General features: G+C 39.1%; 1 protein-coding gene across 1 annotated transcript; it reads right to left on the reverse strand.

The window, feature by feature from the left end:
- Positions 1-17,504: 17,504 nt before the first annotated feature.
- LOC122050417 (chitinase 2-like) lies at positions 17,505-18,556 on the reverse strand. Its single transcript, XM_042611320.1, has one exon. The coding sequence runs from the start codon at positions 18,554-18,556 to the stop codon at positions 17,654-17,656; it is 903 nt and encodes a 300-aa protein (XP_042467254.1). The 3' UTR covers positions 17,505-17,653.
- Between the last annotated feature and the right edge of the window lie 2,398 nt (positions 18,557-20,954).

The raw sequence follows: 20,954 nt of genomic DNA on the forward strand, positions 1-20,954 counted from the left end.
TGTCTAATCTAGTACCAACTGTACAAGATGAGATACCACAAGGAAACTGCAACACGTATCACAAATGATACACAATTGCAGAAAGTGTCTTGTCGTAGTGGGAGGGTTGTTAGGCAACCTAAAAGGATTCATGTTTTGGGAGAGTTTTTTGGACTCGATCCCTGGAGGACATGAACCTGATCTCCGGACATATGACGAAGCACTCCAAGATAAAGATGCAACATTTTGGCAAAGAGTAATGAATAATAGAATATATGTATTCTAATAAAATCTGGAAGCTTGTAGAAACACCAAATGGTGTAAAAGCCTTTGGGTGTAAAAAAGTCTATAATAGGAAAAGAGGGATAGACAGGAAGGTAGAAACTTTCAAAAGCAAGGCTAGATGAAAAAGGGAACTTTTTCACTGGTAGCCATGCTTAAGTCTATCCGGATTCTTTTATCTATTTGGCAAGTGGATGTCAAGACAGCATTCCTTAATGGAAGTCTTGAAGAAAGCATCCATATAAAGCAACCAGAAGGGTTCATTGTAAAGGGCTAAGAGCATCTTGTGTGCAAGCTCAATCAGTCTATGGACTGAGGCAAAGCTTCAAGGTCTTGGAACATCCAGTTTATCAAAGTAATCCAGACCTATAGATTTATTGAGTAAACGGATAAGTCTTGTGTATACAAAAGGTGTGATGGAAACGTGGTGGTGTTTGTTGTACTATACGTAGATAACATTTTTGGTAGTTGGAAACAATATCAAAATGTTGTCAGAAGTAAGGGTATGGTTGTCCAAATAATTCGATATAAAGGACTTGGGAGAATGTATATATTTTTGAGATCAAAGTAATAAGGGATCGCAAGAAAAAAATAATATATTACTTATCCCAAGCTTAATACATCGGAAAAATCCTTGCTTGTTTTTAGCATGCAAAACTCCTAGAAAGGTTTCTTACCTTTTAAGCATGGAGTGTCTTTATCTAAAGAGATGTCTCCGATGACATCAAAGGAGATTGAGGACATGTAGGCAGTTCTTTATGCTTCGGCAGTTAGACAACCTAATGTATGCTATGCACGAGATCAGAAATCTGTTTTGCCAAAGGCATAGTTAGCAGATATCAAAGTAACCCTAGACAAGGACATTGGACTGCAGTAAAGCATATATTAAAAGTACCTTAGAGGCACTAGAGATTATATGCTAGCTTACAAGGCAGTTAATTTGGTTCCTGTAGGTTGCACGGATTTTGACTTCCAATCGGATAGGGACAATAATAAGTTGACCTCGGGGTTTTGTGTTTACTTTAGGAGGAAAAGTCATAACTATGGAAGAGTGATAAGCATAGGTGTTTTTCTGGACTCCACCATAGAAGCTGAGTATATGGCAAGCCTCTGAGGTAGCCATAAAAGTTGAATGACTTAAATAACCTCAAGATAGACTTAGATATGATTTCTAGTTTGTCCAAAGATTATTACAATTTATTGTAATAATAATGGTGCAGTAGCAAACTCGAAGAAACCATGAGTCTATAAGGCAAGTAAACACAATAGAGCGCAAGTACTACCCAATACGAGAAATTGTATAACGAGGAGAAGTTATTGCCGCCTAGATTGCATCAGATGATAACCTAAGGTCCTTAAGGCAAGAGCTTTTTGAAAGGCATGGGAATCAGATGTATGGCAGCAGATATGGCAGCTTAGTCTTTTAGTATAAGTGGGAGATTGTTAGAATGTATACTAAAAGCCTAGCTTTTGGTATAAAATATTTATCTAGAAATAAGAATCACATTGGTCAAATGTCTACATTTGTGATAAATGTAGTTGTTCAATTAATTTATATTGTAGATAACATGGTGTGTGGTGTCACACACAAAAGATCATGTTATCAGTGTTGGGTTCTTCGGGCCGCGAAAATCGCTTTTCGCGTCGCGGAAACCCCGAATCGCCCAAGCCACGGATCTCGTGCAAGGAAAACCAAACGAAAAATACGAGTACGAGTTTCATAATTTTAGATCTACTCCTAGATCTATATGTTAAGAGTTTACCCTTGAAGCGTGCCCTTCGTTTAGTCCCGCTCGTCCAAGGAAGCGTTGGATCTCGAGAGTGTCAATGTAGACACTCCTCTAGTGATATCCACACAAACAAGGAGTGGTCTTCTACCACTCAAAGATGGAGAAGAGAGCCCCAAGTGTGCTAGCACTTTTCTAGAGCTCTCGGATGGGAACAAAAAGGAGAAAAGAGAGAAATAGAAGAGAGAATCACATACACTCCTTTAGTACCCTCCTTTATGACCTTCACTTTCCCTTGTGCTCTTGGAAACAACTCAACATCTTCTCCTCACCATGATAGCCACGACCACAGCAACTCAAGAGGAGAGGAGAACCCAAGGAAGAAGAAGGAATAATGACACCACATCAATACCCAAAACAAAAACCTCCACACCATCTAATGTGTGGTCGGCCACACTATAAAGCCCCTCATTAATGTGGCCGGCCACATTAAAACCAATTGGATGTGTAACCTCCAATGAGGTGGCATACCATTATGAGGTGGTGATGTGGCTAATGATGTGGCTAGGTTGGTCATGCCAAGTAGGATGAGTCAACCTTCATGATGATGTGGCAAGACATCAAGTCAAACTTGATGTTTCAACTTCCATTTGGTCAAGTCAAACTTGACCAATTCTCTTCCTTGTTGAGTTAAATCCAACCTTTGATTCAAGTCAATTTTAATTTAATGAATCTAATTCATTAATATAAATTGACCCAATGAATCAAATTTAAATTAGACTCATTCAACATTTGAATCTAATTGAGTCTAACTCAATAAGTCTAATTTTGAATCCAATCTTTGGTGCATCATATGAACCTAATCCAATTGGTTCATCATATGAACCTAATCTCCATCCACATGTTCTTTGTGTGTGACCCAATAGGTTCTTGTAACGTTGGCAATGTTTCTAAACTCTTTTAGAAACATAAGCAATGAGCGGCATCTAGCAATACATCATTACTACCCAAGTTACAAGAAATGTTAAGATCCAACGTCACCTTGTGACTACTAATTGTGACTCCTCACAATATGTGACATTGTCCTTCTATCCTAGACATCTAGATTGATCAATATGAGACATAGACCGTGTCATCCTCTAATCAATCTAAATCTTGAACTCCAAGTAGACTCACTCGATCAAATGAGCTCAACATCTAATGTTGACTCATTTGGGCATGGCCATGCACTTAGTGGTCTCACTCTATCAAGAATATTGATGTCGCTCCCGTCATATGGGAGGGATAGATCCCATCTACATCACTCACATCCCTCTGCATAATTTGTTACATACCCGGTAATCGCCTTTATAGTCCACCCAGTTACGGGTGACGTTTGACGAAACCAAAGTACATAACTCCTTATGTAGGGATCCATGGTGACTTCAGGTCAAAGGACTAATAGTCATACTAATAGCCACATGAGAAAGTATATGACACTCATATAACGATCCATGATACTTTCTCATGGCGGGTCATTCAGTATACATTCTCCAATGCATACCCATGTGTCAACTTGATATCTCCATATCCATGACTTGTGAGATCAAGTCATCGAGTTGACCTACATGCTAGTCTTATTGCATTAACATTGTCCCTGAATGTTAATACTCGACTAGGAATGATTTAGAGTAGTGTTCCCTATATCATCTCACTATCGATTCAACTAATCGATTGATATAGGTATGAACGTTCTACTCAAGGACGTTACTATACTTATTTTATCCGACACTAATACAAATAAGCATAATAACCAAAACCAATGCCTTTATTAAGAATATGATATACATGAGTCCATACAATCATCAAATGATTGGCTCTAGGGCTCTAACTAACAATCTCCCACTAGCACTAGTGCCAATCAAGATAGGCTCTAAGGCCTAAAGACCTAGTGTGACCATCATGCTTCCTCGTGCCAAAGCCTTGGTCAAGGGATCTGCGATGTTAGCCTCTGAGGGTATCGCAAATCTTCACATCTCCTCTATCAATAATCTCTCGAATGAGATGGCGCCGTAGTATATGCTTGTTCCACTGGTGTGAGCGAGGTTCCTTCGCTGTTATAGCTCCATTGTTGTCACAATAGAGCTCAATGGGTCAGCAATGTTGGAACCACCCCAAGTTCATGATGAACTTATGGATCCAACCGCCTTCCTTTCGCCTCGATGCAAAGAATGTACTCTGTAGAATCACCATCAGTATCCCGCGAACTCTTCCACCGATGCCACCATTAATGCAAAATACGAACCCCGATCGCGATCTATAGTCATCTTGGTCGGTCTGGAAGCTAGCATCACCGTAACCCTTTACGCTAGCTCATCATTGCCTCCATATATCAAGAAATATTCTTTAGTCCTTCTTAAGTACTTAAGAATATTCTTGACCGCTATCCAAAGACTTTGATCTGACTGGTATCAGCTCGTCATGCTCAAAGCATACGAGACATCGGGTCGAGTACATAGCATGGCGTACATGATCGATCCTATGGCCGAGGCATAAGGGATCCGATCCATGCGGTCTCTCCTCTCTAGAAGAGGGACTTTGAGTCTTCGAAGACTCACGCCATGTGACATCGGAAATCCCTTCTTGGAGTTCTCGCATGGCAAACCCAAGGAGTACCTTGTCAATATATGTACTCGACTTAGGCCAAGCAATCTCTTAGATCTATCTCTATAGATCTGTATCCCTAGAATGCGGGATGCCTCACCTAAGTCCTTCATTGAGAAGCAACTCCCTAGCCAGGTCTTGACAGACTGAAGCATAGGGATGTCCTTCCCAATGAGTAGTATGTCATCCACATACAATATGAGGAAGACAACTATATCCCCTACAACCTTCTTGTAGACACAAGGTTCATCTTCATTCTTGATGAAACCAAACTGTTTGATCGCATCATCAAATCGAAGATTCCAGCTCCGAGAAGCTTGCTTTAGTCCATAAATGGACCTATGCAGCTTGCATACTCTACTAGTATGCTGTGGATCTACAAAACCCTCAGGTTGTGTCATGTACACATCCTCGAGTAGGTTTCCATTCAGAAACGCGGTTTTGACATCCATCTGCCATATCTCATAGTCATGGTAGGCTGCAATAGCAAGCATGATCCGAATAGACTTAAACATCGCTACTGGAGAAAAGGTTTCATCATAGTCAATACCATGAATCTGCTTAAAACCTTTAGCTACTAAGCGACCCTTATAAATAAGTCCATCCATGTCAGTCTTTCTCTTAAAGACCCACTTACACCCAATGGGTTTTACCCCTTCAGGTGGATCAACCAAAGTCCATACTTGGTTGGTGTACATGGACTCCATTTCGGATCTCATGGCCTCTAGCCATTTATCGGAATCTGGTCTCATCACAGCTTCCTGATAGGTGGTAGGCTCATCCTCTATGAGCATAACGTCATCATGGTCAGACAAGAGAAATGAATATCTCTCAGGCTGACGACGTACCCTATCAGACCTGCGAAGAGGTATGTCTACTTGAACTGGTTGTTGTTCCTCAACTCTTTGTGGAACAACATCATCCACAACACTTTGTGGTTCCAGTTCAACTTCCATCGAGGCATCAGTGCTATTGTTCGCATCTTGAACTTCTTCAAGATCGAACGCGCTCCCACTAGTCTTTCTAGAAACAAAGTCCCTTTCTAGAAAGACCCCAGTCTTTGCCACAACTACCTTGTGCTGACTGGGAATGTAGAAGTAATATCCCTTAGTTTCCTTGGGATATCCGATGAAATAGCACTTGTCGGATTTGGGTCCTAATTTGTCTGAGACTTGACGTCGTATGTAAGCCTCACAACCCCAAATCCTCATGAAAGACACCTGGGCATCTCTCCCAGTCCATATCCTATATGGTGTCTTTATCACGGCCTTGGATGGAACTCGGTTGAGAATGAAAGCTGCCGTGTCTAGAGCATATCCCCGTAGATATGTCGGAAGATCTGTGTGACTCATCATAGATCGTACCATATCTAATAAGGTACGATTCCTCCTTTCGGATACACCATTCCACTGTGGTGTTCCAGGAGGAGTGAGTTGAGATAAAATCTCACACTCAACTAAGTAGTCACGAAACTCATGGCTTAAGTATTCACCACCTCGATCTGATCGAAGTATCTTAATACTCTTGCCAAGCTGGTTCTGTACTTCATTCTTGAATTCTTTGAACTTTTCAAAGGATTCAGATTTATGTGTCATCAAATACACATAACCATATCTACTGAAGTCATCAGTAAATGTGATGAAGTACCTATAACCGCCTCTAGCAGCGACATTGAAAGGGCCACATACATCACTATGTATGAGTCCTAACAAATCAGTCTTTCACCGTGCCCACTAAAAGGAGTCTTGGTCATCTTGCCTCGTAGGCATGACTCGCATATCTCATATGATTCAAAATCAAATGAGTCCAAAGAAACCATCCTTATGGAGTGGGATAAGCGATTTATATGACCTAAGCGACAGTGCCAGAGATAGTTGTAGTTCATATCGTTCGATTTGAACCTCTTGGTACTAACGTTATAGATAGGGCTCTTTAGATCTAGAATATAAAGTCCGTTTATCAGAGGTGCATTACAATAGAACATATCGTTTAAATAGATAGAACAACATTTGTTCTTTATTATAAACGAAAATCCTTTCTTGTCCAAACAAGAAACTGATATAATGTTCTTAGTCAATGCAGGCACATAACAACAATCGTCTAACTCTAGTATAACCCCAGAGGGCAGAGATAGAAAATAAGTCCCTACAGCAACAGCAGCAACCCGTGCTCCATTGCCTACTCGTAGGTCTATCTCGCCCTTTGTCAATGCTCTGCTATTTCTCAGTGCTTGTACACTAGTACAAATGTGCGAAGCACATCCGGTATCTAATACCCACGACGAAGAAATAGAGAGGTTGACTTCTATAACATTTATACTTGAAGTAGAAATCTTATTTCTTTTCTTCTTAAGATCTTCTTGGTATCCTGTGAAGTTCCTCTTCCAGTGCCCTGCTTGTCCTTGATATAGTTGATGAAGATGTGCAACCATGTCGTAAGCACCCATTAACTCATGTTGCTTTTGAAGCTCAGAGTTCATGGTCGCGAGCATTAGACATGACACATCTAATGCGTCATCTTGATGCTTCTTGTAAGCATCTTTGTCAGCTCGCGGGGCATTGGCAGGAGGAGCCTCCGGAATGGGCTGCTCCAGAACATACAGTTTACGTTCCTGAGTGAGAACTATTCTCAGGTTCCTGTACCAGTCCAGGAAATTTGCTCCGTTGAGCTTGTCCTTCTTAAGGACAGATCGCAGGGAGAAAATGTTCGTATTCGACGTCATGGCAATTCTACAACAGAAATAAATGCAGAAATAAGTATCATATTCTTTAAAATCATTTAATTAGGCCTTTAATTAAATGATGCTCCCACTGAATTCTATAATTCTTGTGGGACAAGATCCACATCATACTAACCCTTGAGTTAGCTTTGGCTAATACGCCCAAGGCTTAGTATGATCGGTAGGTAACGATTACCAATTACATCTCTATGCAACTCTTGTTTATAGAATCAATATCCGCATTTATATTAGAACTCGAGTTAGCTTTGGCTAATACGCCCGAGAGTTAATATAGATGTGATATTGACCTATCTTTCCAACTATTGGAAGAATGCCTATAGTTGACTCGATCCAACCGAGTAACTATGAATACTCAATCTAATTGAGTTTGTATTCACCCATGCGTTGATAGATGGGACCAAGATTGTCCCTCCGTACCCTACCAAGATAATATGTATTGCTATGCTTTGGCAGATTCAACAATACATGTGATCGAGGTAGTGATAGGTATCACGGCACGGTTAGGCATTAGAGTTGAGTCGATTGAGATCTAATCTAATCGAGAAGGGATGCATCTTGTGCACGACTTAGATCTAATCTAATCGCAAGGGTGCATCATGTGCACGACTTAGATCTAATCTAATCGTTAGGCACTAATTAATTAACTACTTATTAAATATGCATCACATACACAAGCAATTAATTAATCTATTTGTGATTTAGTCATGACCCTACTACGATCTTCTAAAGCCAATGAGAAGATCGATTGGTCAACCTAGGGTCAACAGCTTCTTCAAGCTACTCCCTTTGACCACCTTGTGTTGCTCGTGCCCGCCTCGGAACTCCGTCTCGTGTGGACCCTCCACCGCTCCAATTTGTACATTACAATTTGAAACTCGAGTTACATTCGAGTCTAAATCTAATTTACAACAAGAAAATAAGAGAAGGCACGACGCGCAGGTCGCGAATATAATACAACACTCGCAAACACATAACGGCACGCCGTATTAAGAATTACAACACAACCAATCATATTGGGCTTTGGGCCATGACTATCACAAATTAATATATAATTCAAAATTATATATTTTTCATAATTTTCTATAATTTTAAAATTAATTTTTACAATTTTACGAATAAAATTTTCCGGCGGTCCCGTTTAGCGGTTTCGAAGCGGAACGGATCCCTTGCGGGGCCAGGGCATCACCCCTACCCGCGATCTAACCATCGCGAGGGTTCCTTTGCGATCCAACAGCCTAAACCCGCTGTCCCAAAACGAGTTCATTGCCGTTTCGGAAAAATCTTCCCGCGGGTTCGCTTTTAGCGATTTCGGTGCGATCGAGCAAATCCTTTGCGGGGTTAGGGGCAGTACCTCTACCCACGATCTAACCATCGTGAGTTGCTCCTTGCGATCTAATGGCACCCAAGCCCGCTGTCCCAAATGGATTTGGGACAAAACGAAGCCGGTTTTGAAAGATCTTTCCGGTAGGCCTACAAGTGCCGAGACACTTGTGCTTCGCTTCTACGGAAAAATTACCCATAAAATCATAAAAAACTAATTTTTACAGAAAATCACAGAAGGTTTTATTTTTCATAAAAATAAAAACAAACTCGTACAAGCCTTGCACGTGGCTCTGATACCACTGTTGGGTTCTTCGGGCCGCGAAAACCGCTTTTCGCGTCGCGGAAACCCCGAATCGCCCAAGCCACGGATCTCGTGCAAGGAAAACCAAACGAAAAATACGAGTACGAGTTTCATAATTTTAGATCTACTCCTAGATCTATATGTTAAGAGTTTACCCTTGAAGCGTGCCCTTCGTTTAGTCCCGCTCGTCCAAGGAAGCGTTGGATCTCGAGAGTGTCAATGTAGACACTCCTCTAGTGATATCCACACGAACAAGGAGTGGTCTTCTACCACTCAAAGATGGAGAAGAGAGCCCCAAATGTGCTAGCACTTTTCTAGAGCTCTCGGATGGGAACAAAAAGGAGAAAAGAGAGAAATAGAAGAGAGAATCACATACACTCCTTTAGTACCCTCCTTTATGACCTTCACTTTCCCTTGTGCTCTTGGAAACAACTCAACATCTTCTCCTCACCATGATAGCCACGACCACTACAACTCAAGAGGAGAGGAGAACCCAAGGAAGAAGAAGGAATAATGACACCACATCAATACCCAAAACAAAAACCTCCACACCATCTAATGTGTGGCCGGCCACACCATAAAGCCCCTCATTAATGTGGCCAGCCACATTAAAACCAATTGGATGTGTAACCTCCAATGAGGTGGCATACCATTATGAGGTGGTGATGTGGCTAATGATGTGGCTAGGTTGGTCATGCCAAGTAGGATGAGTCAACCTTCATGATGATGTGGCAAGACATCAAGTCAAACTTGATGTTTCAACTTCCATTTGGTCAAGTCAAACTTGACCAATTCTCTTCCTTGTTGAGTTAAATCCAACCTTTGATTCAAGTCAATTTTAATTTAATGAATCTAATTCATTAATATAAATTGACCCAATGAATCAAATTTAAATTAGACTCATTCAACATTTGAATCTAATTGAGTCTAACTCAATAAGTTTAATTTTGAATCCAATCTTTGGTGCATCATATGAACCTAATCCAATTGGTTCATCATATGAACCTAATCTCCATCCACATGTTCTTTGTGTGTGACCCAATAGGTTCTTGTAACGTTGGCAATGTTTCTAAAATCTTTTAGAAACATAAGCAATGAGCGGCATCTAGCAATACATCATTGCTACCCAAGTTACAAGAAATGTTAAGATCCAACATCACCTTGTGACTACTAATTGTGACTCCTCACAATATGTGACATTGTCCTTCTATCCTAGACATCTAGATTGATCAATATGAGGCATAGACCGTGTCATCCTCTAATCAATCTAAATCTTGAACTCAGTAGACTCACTCGATCAAATGAGCTCAACATCTAATGTTGACTCATTTGGGCATGGCCATGCACTTAGTGGTCTCACTCTATCAAGAATATTGATGTCGCTCTCGTCATATGGGAGGGATAGATCCCATCTACATCACTCACATCCCTCTACATAATTTGTTACATACCCTTTATAGTCCACCCAGTTACGGGTGACGTTTGACGAAACCAAAGTACATAACTCCTTATGTAGGGATCCATGGTGACTTCAGGTAAAAGGACTAATAGTCATACTAATAGCCACATGAGAAAGTATATGACACTCATATAACGATCCATGATACTTTCTCATGGCGGGTCATTCAGTATACATTCTCTAATGCATACACATGTGTCAGCTTGATATCTCTATATCCATGACTTGTGAGATCAAGTCATCGAGCTGACCTACATGCTAGTCTTATTGCATTAACATTGTCCCTGAATGTTAATACTCGACTAGGAATGATTTAGAGTAGTGTTCCCTATATCATCTCACTATTGATTCAACTAATCTATTGATATAGGTATGAACGTTCTACTCAAGGACGTTACTATACTTATTTTATCTGATACTAATACAAATAAGCATAATAACCAAAAATCAATGCCCTTATTAAGAATATGATATACATGAGTCCATACAATCATCAAATGATTGGCTCTAGGGCTCTAACTAACAATCAGTACCTTATAAATTATAAACAGTAGCTCACGACCATGATGGAAAGGAACAAACCATTGAAAGGTCGTAGTGTAATTAGGTGTTAGTTTATCTTAACTATATAATTACACTAGTACACTAAGAGTGTATTGAGTAGGACCATTAGAGGTCGTTTCTTTTATACTGACTTTATAAAGGAACAAAGACCTCAGTTATTATGGAAGTGTGTGCTCTTAATCCTAATATAATAACAAGCACATATATTTGATATTTATTTCTTTAATTTATCAATGGGTGAGATTTAGTTCGATGAATCAATAAGCCCGATAAGTTGGGAAATGATATCACTTATAGTGTGTGTTATTGATTATAGAAGGAAATTGTGTCCTAGTAATCTAGGTTGAGAATGTCCCCAAGAGGAGCTCATAAGGATTGTCATGTTAAACCCTGCAGGTGGACTTAGTCTGACATGACGATGAAGTTGAGTGGTACTACTCTTGGAGCTAGATATTAATTAAGTGAGTTGTCAGTAACTTACTTAATTAGTGGACATTTGTTATCTTAAACACAGGGAGACTAACACACTCATGATAAGAAGGAGCCCAAAATGTAATTTGAGATTGGTACGGTAGTTCAATAATAGTTCTCTAGTGGAATGAATTATTATTGATAAAATTAAGTTGTGTGTTCGGGGCGAGCACGGGATGCTTAATTTTATCGGGAGACCAAAGCCAATTCCTCCTCTTGGTTCCTATCGTAGCCTCTAGTATATAGAGATTTATACCCACCGCATACCCACCTTCTTACCCATCCAATGGGGCCGGCCAAGCTAGCTTGGAACCCAAGCTAGGGTCGGCCAAGACCAAGTGGATGAGCCATGTAGGTGGCCGGCCAAAGCTTGGGTCCCAAGCTTAGGTGGCCAACCACTAGAATATTAAAAAGAATTTTTATTAAAATTATTTCTTATGTGGATATTATGATTTTAAAAGAGAGTTTAAAAATTAAAAATTTCCTTTTATAACTTTTTACAAAAGATTAAGAGAAGAGATTAATCTCTTTCCTTATTTGTAGTTTAAAAGGATGGTTTTAATTTTTGGTAAAAACTTTCCTAATTTGTAAATCATCTACATGTTTAAAAGAGAGTTTAAAATTTGAAATCTTTCCTTATTTGTTGATTAAAGGAGGATTTTAAATTTTAAGAAAACTTTCCTTTTTAACCATGTTCATGATTTAAAAGAGAGTTTAAAATTAAATATTCTCTTTTATAAGTTTCTACAAAAGATTAAGAAAAGATTTGATATCTTTTCTTATTTGTAGATTAAAAGAGTTTTTAATTTATAGAGATAACTTTCTTTTTATCCACATGTTTAAAAGAAAGATTTTAATTTATTAAATTTCCTTTTTATAAACCAATCATGAAGGGATAAAAATTATTGGAGAAATTTTTATAAATTTCCGGAAGCAAATAGGAAGTTTTAATTGGTGTTTAAAATTTTATTTGCTTGGAGATTTTATTTGTTATGGCCGGCCATTGTAATTTGAAAAGAGAAAATTATTTTAATTAAATAAATTTTCCTTTTCAATGGAAAAAGAATTAAGGAAGTTTTTATTAAATTTCCTTATTTGCCAAGACCAAGGATTATAAAAGAGGGGGTAGAGGAGGCTTCAAGGCTAAGGACTCTATTCTATTTTTCTTCCTCTTTTCCTTACTGTGGTGGCCGACCCTTCCCTTTCTCTTCTCTCCTCTTGTTGTGGCCGAAATCTATCATCTCTTGGAGCTTGGAGGATGTGGCCGGATCAAGGAAGGAGAAGAAGGAGAGAAAGCATGCATCCCTTGGAGCTTGGTTGGTGGAAAATTCTTCATCCTTTGGAAGTTCTTTTGCTTGGCCGAAACATGAAGGAAGAAGAAAGAAGGTGCCTAGGTGGTTCTCATCTCGGTAGATCGTTGCCCACACAACGTCCGAGGTTAGAAGAGGAATACGGTAGAAGATCAAGAGGTCTTTCTAAAAGGTATAACTAGTAATTTTTCTTTCCGCATCATACTAGTTATTTTTGGAAATAATACTAAATACAAGAGGCATACGATTCTAGTGTTTCGAATTTATTTTCGATATAGTGTTCTTTTGTTTTTCTTTTCCTTGTGATTTGATTGTTCTTTTCGGTTGACCTAAAGTTATTTTAGGAAATTAAATATTAGCTTTCCTTAAAAGGTTTTGTCTAGTCGGTGGTGGTTGCTCCCATATCCAAGAAGCTCATGTGCCTCGCCACGTCAGTACTGGGAACCAATTTTGGAAATTAATATTTAATGGAATTAATAACTTAGGTGATTTGGATCAAACGTGTTAAGTTTCGCAAGAGATCCAAGTCAAAACCTAAAAGAACAAATAGATTAAGTTTTGGATCAAACGTGTTAAGTTCCGCAGGCGATCCAAAATTTAATTTAAAAGAACACATGGTAGCTAGGAAAAGGTTCAGACCTTTGTACAAAATTTTGTATAGTGGAACCTCTAGGTTTTCCGAGTAGCAACCAACAGCTAGAGCCCTAGAGCCAATTATTTGATGATTGTATTTTGGACTTGTTGTATCATATTCTATATAAATAAAGACATTTGGTTTTTGGTTATTATACTTACTTGTATTGGTGCCAAATAAACTAAGTATAATAACGTCCTTGAGTAGAAGGTTCTTACCTATATCAATCGATTGGTTGAATCGATAGTGAGATGATATAGGGAACACTACTCTTAATCATTCCTAGTCGAGTATTAACATTCAGGGACAATGTTAATGCAATAAGACTAGCATGTAGGTCAACTCGATGACTTGATCTCACAAGTCATGGATATAGAGATATCAAGTTGACACATGGGTATGCATTAGAGAATGTATACTGAATGACCCACCATGAGAAAGTATCATGGATCGTTATATGAGTGTCATATACTTTCTCATGTGACTATTAGTATGACTATTGGTCCTTAGACCTGAAGTCATCATGGTTCTGTAATACCCACTAAGCTTGTAAGATAAATATATGATTGTGGGATTTTTCCTTCGAAAATAATCGGAAGTGAGTTGAACTATAAAGGATATATAAAGATATAAAAATATGGAGAGGGGAGCGCCATCAGTATTCTTGATAGAGTTAGACGACGAAGTGCATGGCCATGCCCAAATGAGTCAACATGAGATGTTGAGCTCATTTGATCGAGTGAGTTTACTTGGAGTTCAAGATTTAGATTGATTAGAGGATGACATGGTCTATTCCTCACATTGATCAATCTAGATGTCTAGGATAGAAGGACAATGTCACATATTGTGAGGAGTCACAATTAGTAGTCACAAGGTGATGTTGGATCTCAACATTCTTGTAACTTGGGTAGCAATGATGTATTGCTAGATGCCGCTCATTGCTTATGTTTCTAAAGGAGTTTAGAAACATTGCCAACGTTACAAGAACCTATTGGGTCACACACAAAGAACAAGTTGATGGAGATTAGGTTCATATGATGAACCAATTGGATTAGGTTCATATGATGAACCAATTGGATTAGGTTCATATGATGCACCAAGGATTGGATTCAGATTAATTCAAATTAGATTTATTGAGTTAGAATCAATTAGATTCAATTGTTGAATAAGTCTAATTTAAATTTGATTCATTGAGTCAATTTGTATTAATTAATTGAGATTCATTAAATTCAAATTGACTTGAATCAAAGGTTGGATTTAACTCAACAAGGAAGATAATTGGTCAATTTTGACTTGACTAAATGGAAGTTGAAACATCAAGTTTGACTTGATGTATTGCCACATCATGAAGGTTGACTCATCCTACATGGCATGACTAACCTTGCCACATCATTTCCACCTCATAATGGTGTGCCACCTCATGGAGGTTACACATCTTATACCACTTAATGTCGCCGACCACATTAAATGAGGGGGTTACATTGTGTGGCCGGCCACACTAATGTGAAGAGGGGGTTTTTATTTTGTGGCAATTATGTGTGATGAATGTCATCTTCTTCCTTGGGTCTTTTCTTCCTCCTTCTCTTGCTGTTGCCGTGGGTTTCAAGAAAGGGAGAAGGTGTGTGAGTTGTGTTCCAAGAGAATAAGGGAAAGTGAAGGTCACAAAGGAGGATACTACTAATGAGTGTATAAGATTCCTTTTTGCTTTCTCTCTTTTCTCTCTTTCAAATCCTACCCGAGAGCCCAAGAAGTGCTAGCACACTTGTGGTGCTCTCTTCTCCATCCTTGAGTGTTAGAGAACACTTCTTGTTCGTGTGGATATCACTAGAGAGTTGTCTATGTTGACAACTTCGAGATCCGACGTACCTTGGACTTGCGGGATTGTGAAGGGCACGCATCAAAGGTATAAAATGTTTTTCCTTTGTAGATCTACTGTAGATCATAGTTTGAAACTCGTACTCGTATTTTGAAATCTATCCTTCGCACGAGATCCAGTGGCATGGGTGATTCGGGGTTTCCGCGACGCGAAAAGCGGTTTTCGCGGCCCGAAAAACCCAACAAGTGCCTCACTTGGGGTGCCTCTAATTAACTAAGGTATCTCGAGCACTATTCATCTAACTTTAATTTTTCTTTAAGTTATACAAAAATGTGTTAGTTCAAATAACAAAATTACCTTCAAAATAGAGTTAACACAAACATAAATTAATTTATGAATTAGATCTTATCTTATCAAGATCGGGATCTAGTCTTGATCTTAACTTAAATTTCAAAATAGATCTAAATTGGACCAACATTTATAATCCCACTAATACTCGTCCTCACTGGATCTCTCTCTTTTAGTGACTTACCTTACTTACTATTTACATAATCACTTGACTTGCCAGATGCTCCATCTAGACTTCAACCAATTGTTAGGTCCTACAGATCCAACTAGACTTTCTGTCAGATATCAGGTCCTCTTTTGACCTATATAAACTTCCTGCTAGTTATCAAGTTCTCCTTACCTAACTGGACTTCAGTTTTGTGTCATGTCCTCTCGATCCATCAAGTCATTTACTCTGTACGCTTGGTAAATACATTAGATCATATATAATCTAACTTTAATCTTTTATTATACATCAAAACTTGAGTTTGATTATTAGTACTAACTGCACCAACAATAATATGTTTATTTGTGAATGTCAATATTATGTTTGTGAATATGTAATGTATGTGGTTATGAATATGTTATGTTGTTTGTGAACATGTATTTGAAAATCATTGTATGTGATGGCTTCGATTGATATATATATATATGTGTGTGTGTGTGCGTGTGAACAGGGGAAAATGCAAAAACGAGTAGTTGTTGTTGGAAATTTGATTGCGATGAAATTTAATGTTTTGTCGCTATCTTTTCATATGAAATTAAAAAAATTACGATAATTAATGATTGTTATTTAATATTTCATCTCTAATTAACGATGAACTTTTAAATTCCGTCGCTATTTAAAGACAAGAATTTAATATTTCATTGCTATGTTTATATATGAGTTTTAAAAAGTTGTGATAATTAGCGACCGTGTATTAATATACTGTCTTTTTATAGTGATGGATATTTAAAATTCCATCTCTACTTAGCGACGGAATATTAAATTCCATCACTATGTTTATATATGAAATTTAAAAATGTTACAATAATTAGTGACGGTCATTTATTTATCTGTCTCTATTTAGTGACAATTTTTAATTATTCCATCACAAATCTGACTATGTTATAACGGCGCCGTTAACGAATTTAGCGACGGAATTAAATTAACCGTCATTGATTAAAGATGGATTTTAATATCCGTCTCTACAATTAGCAAGGAGATTAATAAACTACCATCTCTTGTATAGCGACGGACTATTTAATTCCGCCGCTAAAATTAGAGACGAACTATTAATCCCGTCGCTAAATATAGAGACTAATTGTTTAATTTCATCTCTAATTTAGCGAGAGATTATTTAAGTCCATCGCTAATTGATGTTAATGACCAATTTTACAATAACGATAATAATCATTCACTAATCGGTCGCTATGTTCAATTAGCGACTGATTAGTTATAGATAATTTCATTGCTAAAGCCTGTTTTCTTTTTAGTGATTGTTTGTTAGAGAGTAATGGTCATAACTTAGTGGTAGATCTAGTGGATGTTAAAAGAGAGAATAACTTTACTTAAAATAATCAAAACCCCCCAAGTAAATGGTTAAATTCTTAATCTGTATTGTTCTCTTTCTATTTGTATTTGAGTTTATGATACGAAAGATCATTAGTGCATTAGACTGGAGATAGAATTGAGTTTTTTTTTTTTTTTTTACTTCGCTTTGTGTTATTTAGATGCTATATTTGTTCATTCAACATGCATTCGTTACTACTAAGTGCGGCAACTTAGGGAGTTATTTATTTCTAGCTTTTTATTATAATCTGCTAATAGTATTTTGTGGTGAGATCAGATATTGTATGAGTATGATATGGACTCCCTGAAGTGGGCAGTTTGTCTATACCATTTTGAAATAGAATCCAATTATACTGCAAGGTCTGTGGGCGCTAGATAAAATATCCAACAAGTCATTAGTCATTTTGCAGACATTCGTACCAACTGCACTGGGGCCACAAATTAAACGAAAGTGTGATACATGATGAAGCTAAGTCGTTATCGATCAATCGCTTGCAGTAGTAACAAGGTGCAAATCAACCAGCTTTAAGCAGAGGCCAACAATTTCTGGGCCTGCTGCTCGTACCTAAATCCATTGCCCATTGAGGCGTCAGCGGTCCACACAAAGATGCCACCGAGCTTCCCTTGCTTCTTCAGCTGATTACAGGCGGTAAAGAAGCCGTTTTGGGGCGTCAGCCCGCCGGGATTCTCCTCCGTGTTGAAGCTCGCCAGAACCCGCCCTCCCCTGTAGTTGTTCCTCTGCTCGTCGAAGTACTCTAGGAATTCCGCCACTGTCGTTCCGCTCGCGTACGCGTAGAACTGGAAGTTCACGTAGTCGATCACCGCGCCGTGCTTCCTCCACAGCGCCTTGTAGTGACTCTGCACTTCGTCGTCGTCGAACGGAGCGATGGAGGCGAAGGAAATGGCCCCGTTGCCCTTCAGCCGCGTCACCAGCTGCCCGATGCTCTCCGCGAAGGCGTCCGGCGCCGCCCGGAAGTGCTCGTAGTCGACGTCGATGCCGTCGATGTGGTACTGCTGGATCAGGGAGGTGAGCGAGTCGACAGCGTTATTCACCCAGGAGTCGACGGAGTCGGGCGCGAAGTAGGCGGAGCCGTCGCCCACGGAGTCGCCGCCGAGGCTGAGGGCGACCTTGACGTTGGGGCGGGCGCGCTTGATGGCGGCGATGGCGTTGGGAGACAGGTTCTGATTGTCCCAGAAGATGTTGAAGCGGCCGTTGGTAGGAGTAGGGGAGGCGGAGGTGGTGTAGTCGATGCCGAAGGCGAGGATGAAGTGGAACTCGACGCCGGAGGAGATGGGGACGTCGGAGAATCTGACGCCGGAGAACTCGGCGCCGATGTATTCTCGGAAGATACTGGAGGTGTAGGAATAAGGCAGAAAGAAGAAGAGGAGGAGAAAGGAGACCAAGAACGTTGAGGAGGAAGAAGCCATGGGAGCAACTGACACTGAGCCTGCGCATCGGTGTTGCTTTTTATAGGATCCGCACTCGGATTTTTTACTCTTCCTTGAATCCGATAAGGGAAATGATTAAGTAACGGCGTGGGAGAACGTAACAGACGTCGACAGCGTAAACTTACTGCCGCCGGCGAAGTTAATTTATTTTATGAGGTTGGAGAGATTTCGTGGAGTTTAATTTGTTCCGTGTCAATTCAATAATTAACATCTAATTAGCTTCGGCTGTTATCTTCATTCAAATCAATTGAAAATTAAATTCTAAAACTCTAAATCTCCTGCTTACATCCTAAACCCTTTTATATAAATTTTAGTATTACCCATTTTATCTAATTTCCATATTTTTAAAAATTAATATTATATTTCCATTATACTCCTCTATTCTTTTCATAAAATAATTATATAGATTTGTGTGAATAAGCTTCCAAATTTTTTTATTTTACCCATTTAAAAATTTATCATTCTCAATTTATACTATTGAATTCTATTAATGAGACGTACAAGAATATATTGACATAGATTTAAAATAATTTAAAATTTTTTAGATTCATTATTCAGTTTAGAATGGACGTAGAAAAATCACATCAAATTAAAACTAATATACTCTTACAAGTCTCATTAATTAATGTATTCATGCTTTTATATCTAAATTCCATGACATTAATTAAAAAATAGTGAATTTTTATAGGTACAAATCAAAAGGACATCCCAAATTAAATAAATTATTAAAAAAAAAATGCTCTTTTTTTTTTTTTTTAAAAAAAAAGAGGTCGAAAGGACACTCTACTAGATATTTTATCCTGAGTGTTCCTGTCCGAAGGCGATGCGATGACGCATTGGCTTCGACGACTGAGGAATGACAAGCTTCTCAAGATCTAAAGGAACTCTTTGATGACCCTGCATACACTTCGATGATTCAACAAAACGTTAGTGATCTAAGACCGAGGTGAGAATTCCCGGTTAGGCCCTCCGACGCTTAAGTCGGTTCCTCGCTCGAATGTGGAAGAAGAACAGTAATGGAAAAATGGTAGGAAGTTTAATTTCAAATACAAATGCTTGTGTTTGCGTACCTTGCCAGCGGAGAGGATTCTCCTTTTTATACCACTGCACATAACCTCCGCGATCATGAGGTGGTCCTCGGTTTGTTAGAGTTTATTAGAAGATGAGAAAAGTACAATCTGGACTTCATGCAATAATCCTCTGAGAAATCTTTTTTCTACCTCAGATGTACCCTCTTTGTCGTTTATGACTTGAATCCTTGATATGATGACATATGCAAAAGAGTATATCATTGTAACCGCTTAAAGAAAGAAGAAGGTTTGAGAGAATATTTCCTGACAAGTTTGCCAAGCTGTCATAAAGTTGCCGACTGATTGTCTATTTAGATACATACCTACTGATTATTAAGCCTAGATATATACCGATCGATCATTAAGCCCATCGTATATTGAGAATGCCCCATTCTTCTTCTGTTGAATATATCTTAGACAATCATGTATTAAGAGTACATTATGTCGAATATATCTCGATCGACCATGCATTAAGAGTACCTTATGTTGAATAAATATCGATCAGTCATGCATTAAGAATACCTTCTGTTAAATATATCTTTGTTGGTCATGCATTAAGAATACCTTCTTCTGCTGAATATGTTGGATTGAGACGCGTTAGAGGGGGGGGGGGGGTAAATAGTGCTTGTGGCTTTCACTCTTTTCGGAATCGTAAAACACGAGTAATAGTGCAGCGGAAATAGTAGAACGAACACACAGAAAGACACGAGAGTTTTACTTCGTTCGGAGCCTAAATCGACTCCTACTCGAAGGCCCGCGATCCTTGACCGCTTTCCGTGGGCAACAATTATAAGCTCGTAAAAATGTACAATAAGATATTACAATTGAAAGCACTAAAACAAATTATACCGACAATAATAAAGTAGCAGAATATGAAGCTCCGGGTTGTCGGGGGCTTATAACAGTACTTCTGGACGTTTCTTGAGCAGCTTGTAGCGTAAGGATTGCTTGGAGTTCGTTGTTCTGAGCTGCTAGTCGAACCCCTCTTCTAAAGGGTGTTCAAGGCCCCTTGAAAGCCATCCAAGGCACCTCCATGCTGGCCGAGTCACACGCTGTGATAAGGGCTGAACTGGTCGAACCTTATCAGGTTCAAGGCGCCTTCATGCTTCCTCAAGGCACCTTTATCCACCGGTCCAAGGCGCCTTGAGCCTCCTTCAAGGTGCCTCCAAGCCTGCTTCACAGTCAGCCCATGTTTTGCACCCAAGGCGCCTCCAAGCTCCATGGAGGCGCCTCAGACACTGTTCATCTGAGGTAAACTTGTGCTCCTTTGCTCCTGCAAAAGTGTTAGTCTCAAACACATACCCTGC

The sequence above is a fragment of the Zingiber officinale genome, chromosome 3A (genome assembly GCF_018446385.1).
Source record: "Zingiber officinale cultivar Zhangliang chromosome 3A, Zo_v1.1, whole genome shotgun sequence".
In the NCBI taxonomy this organism is placed as follows: Eukaryota; Viridiplantae; Streptophyta; class Magnoliopsida; order Zingiberales; family Zingiberaceae; genus Zingiber; species Zingiber officinale.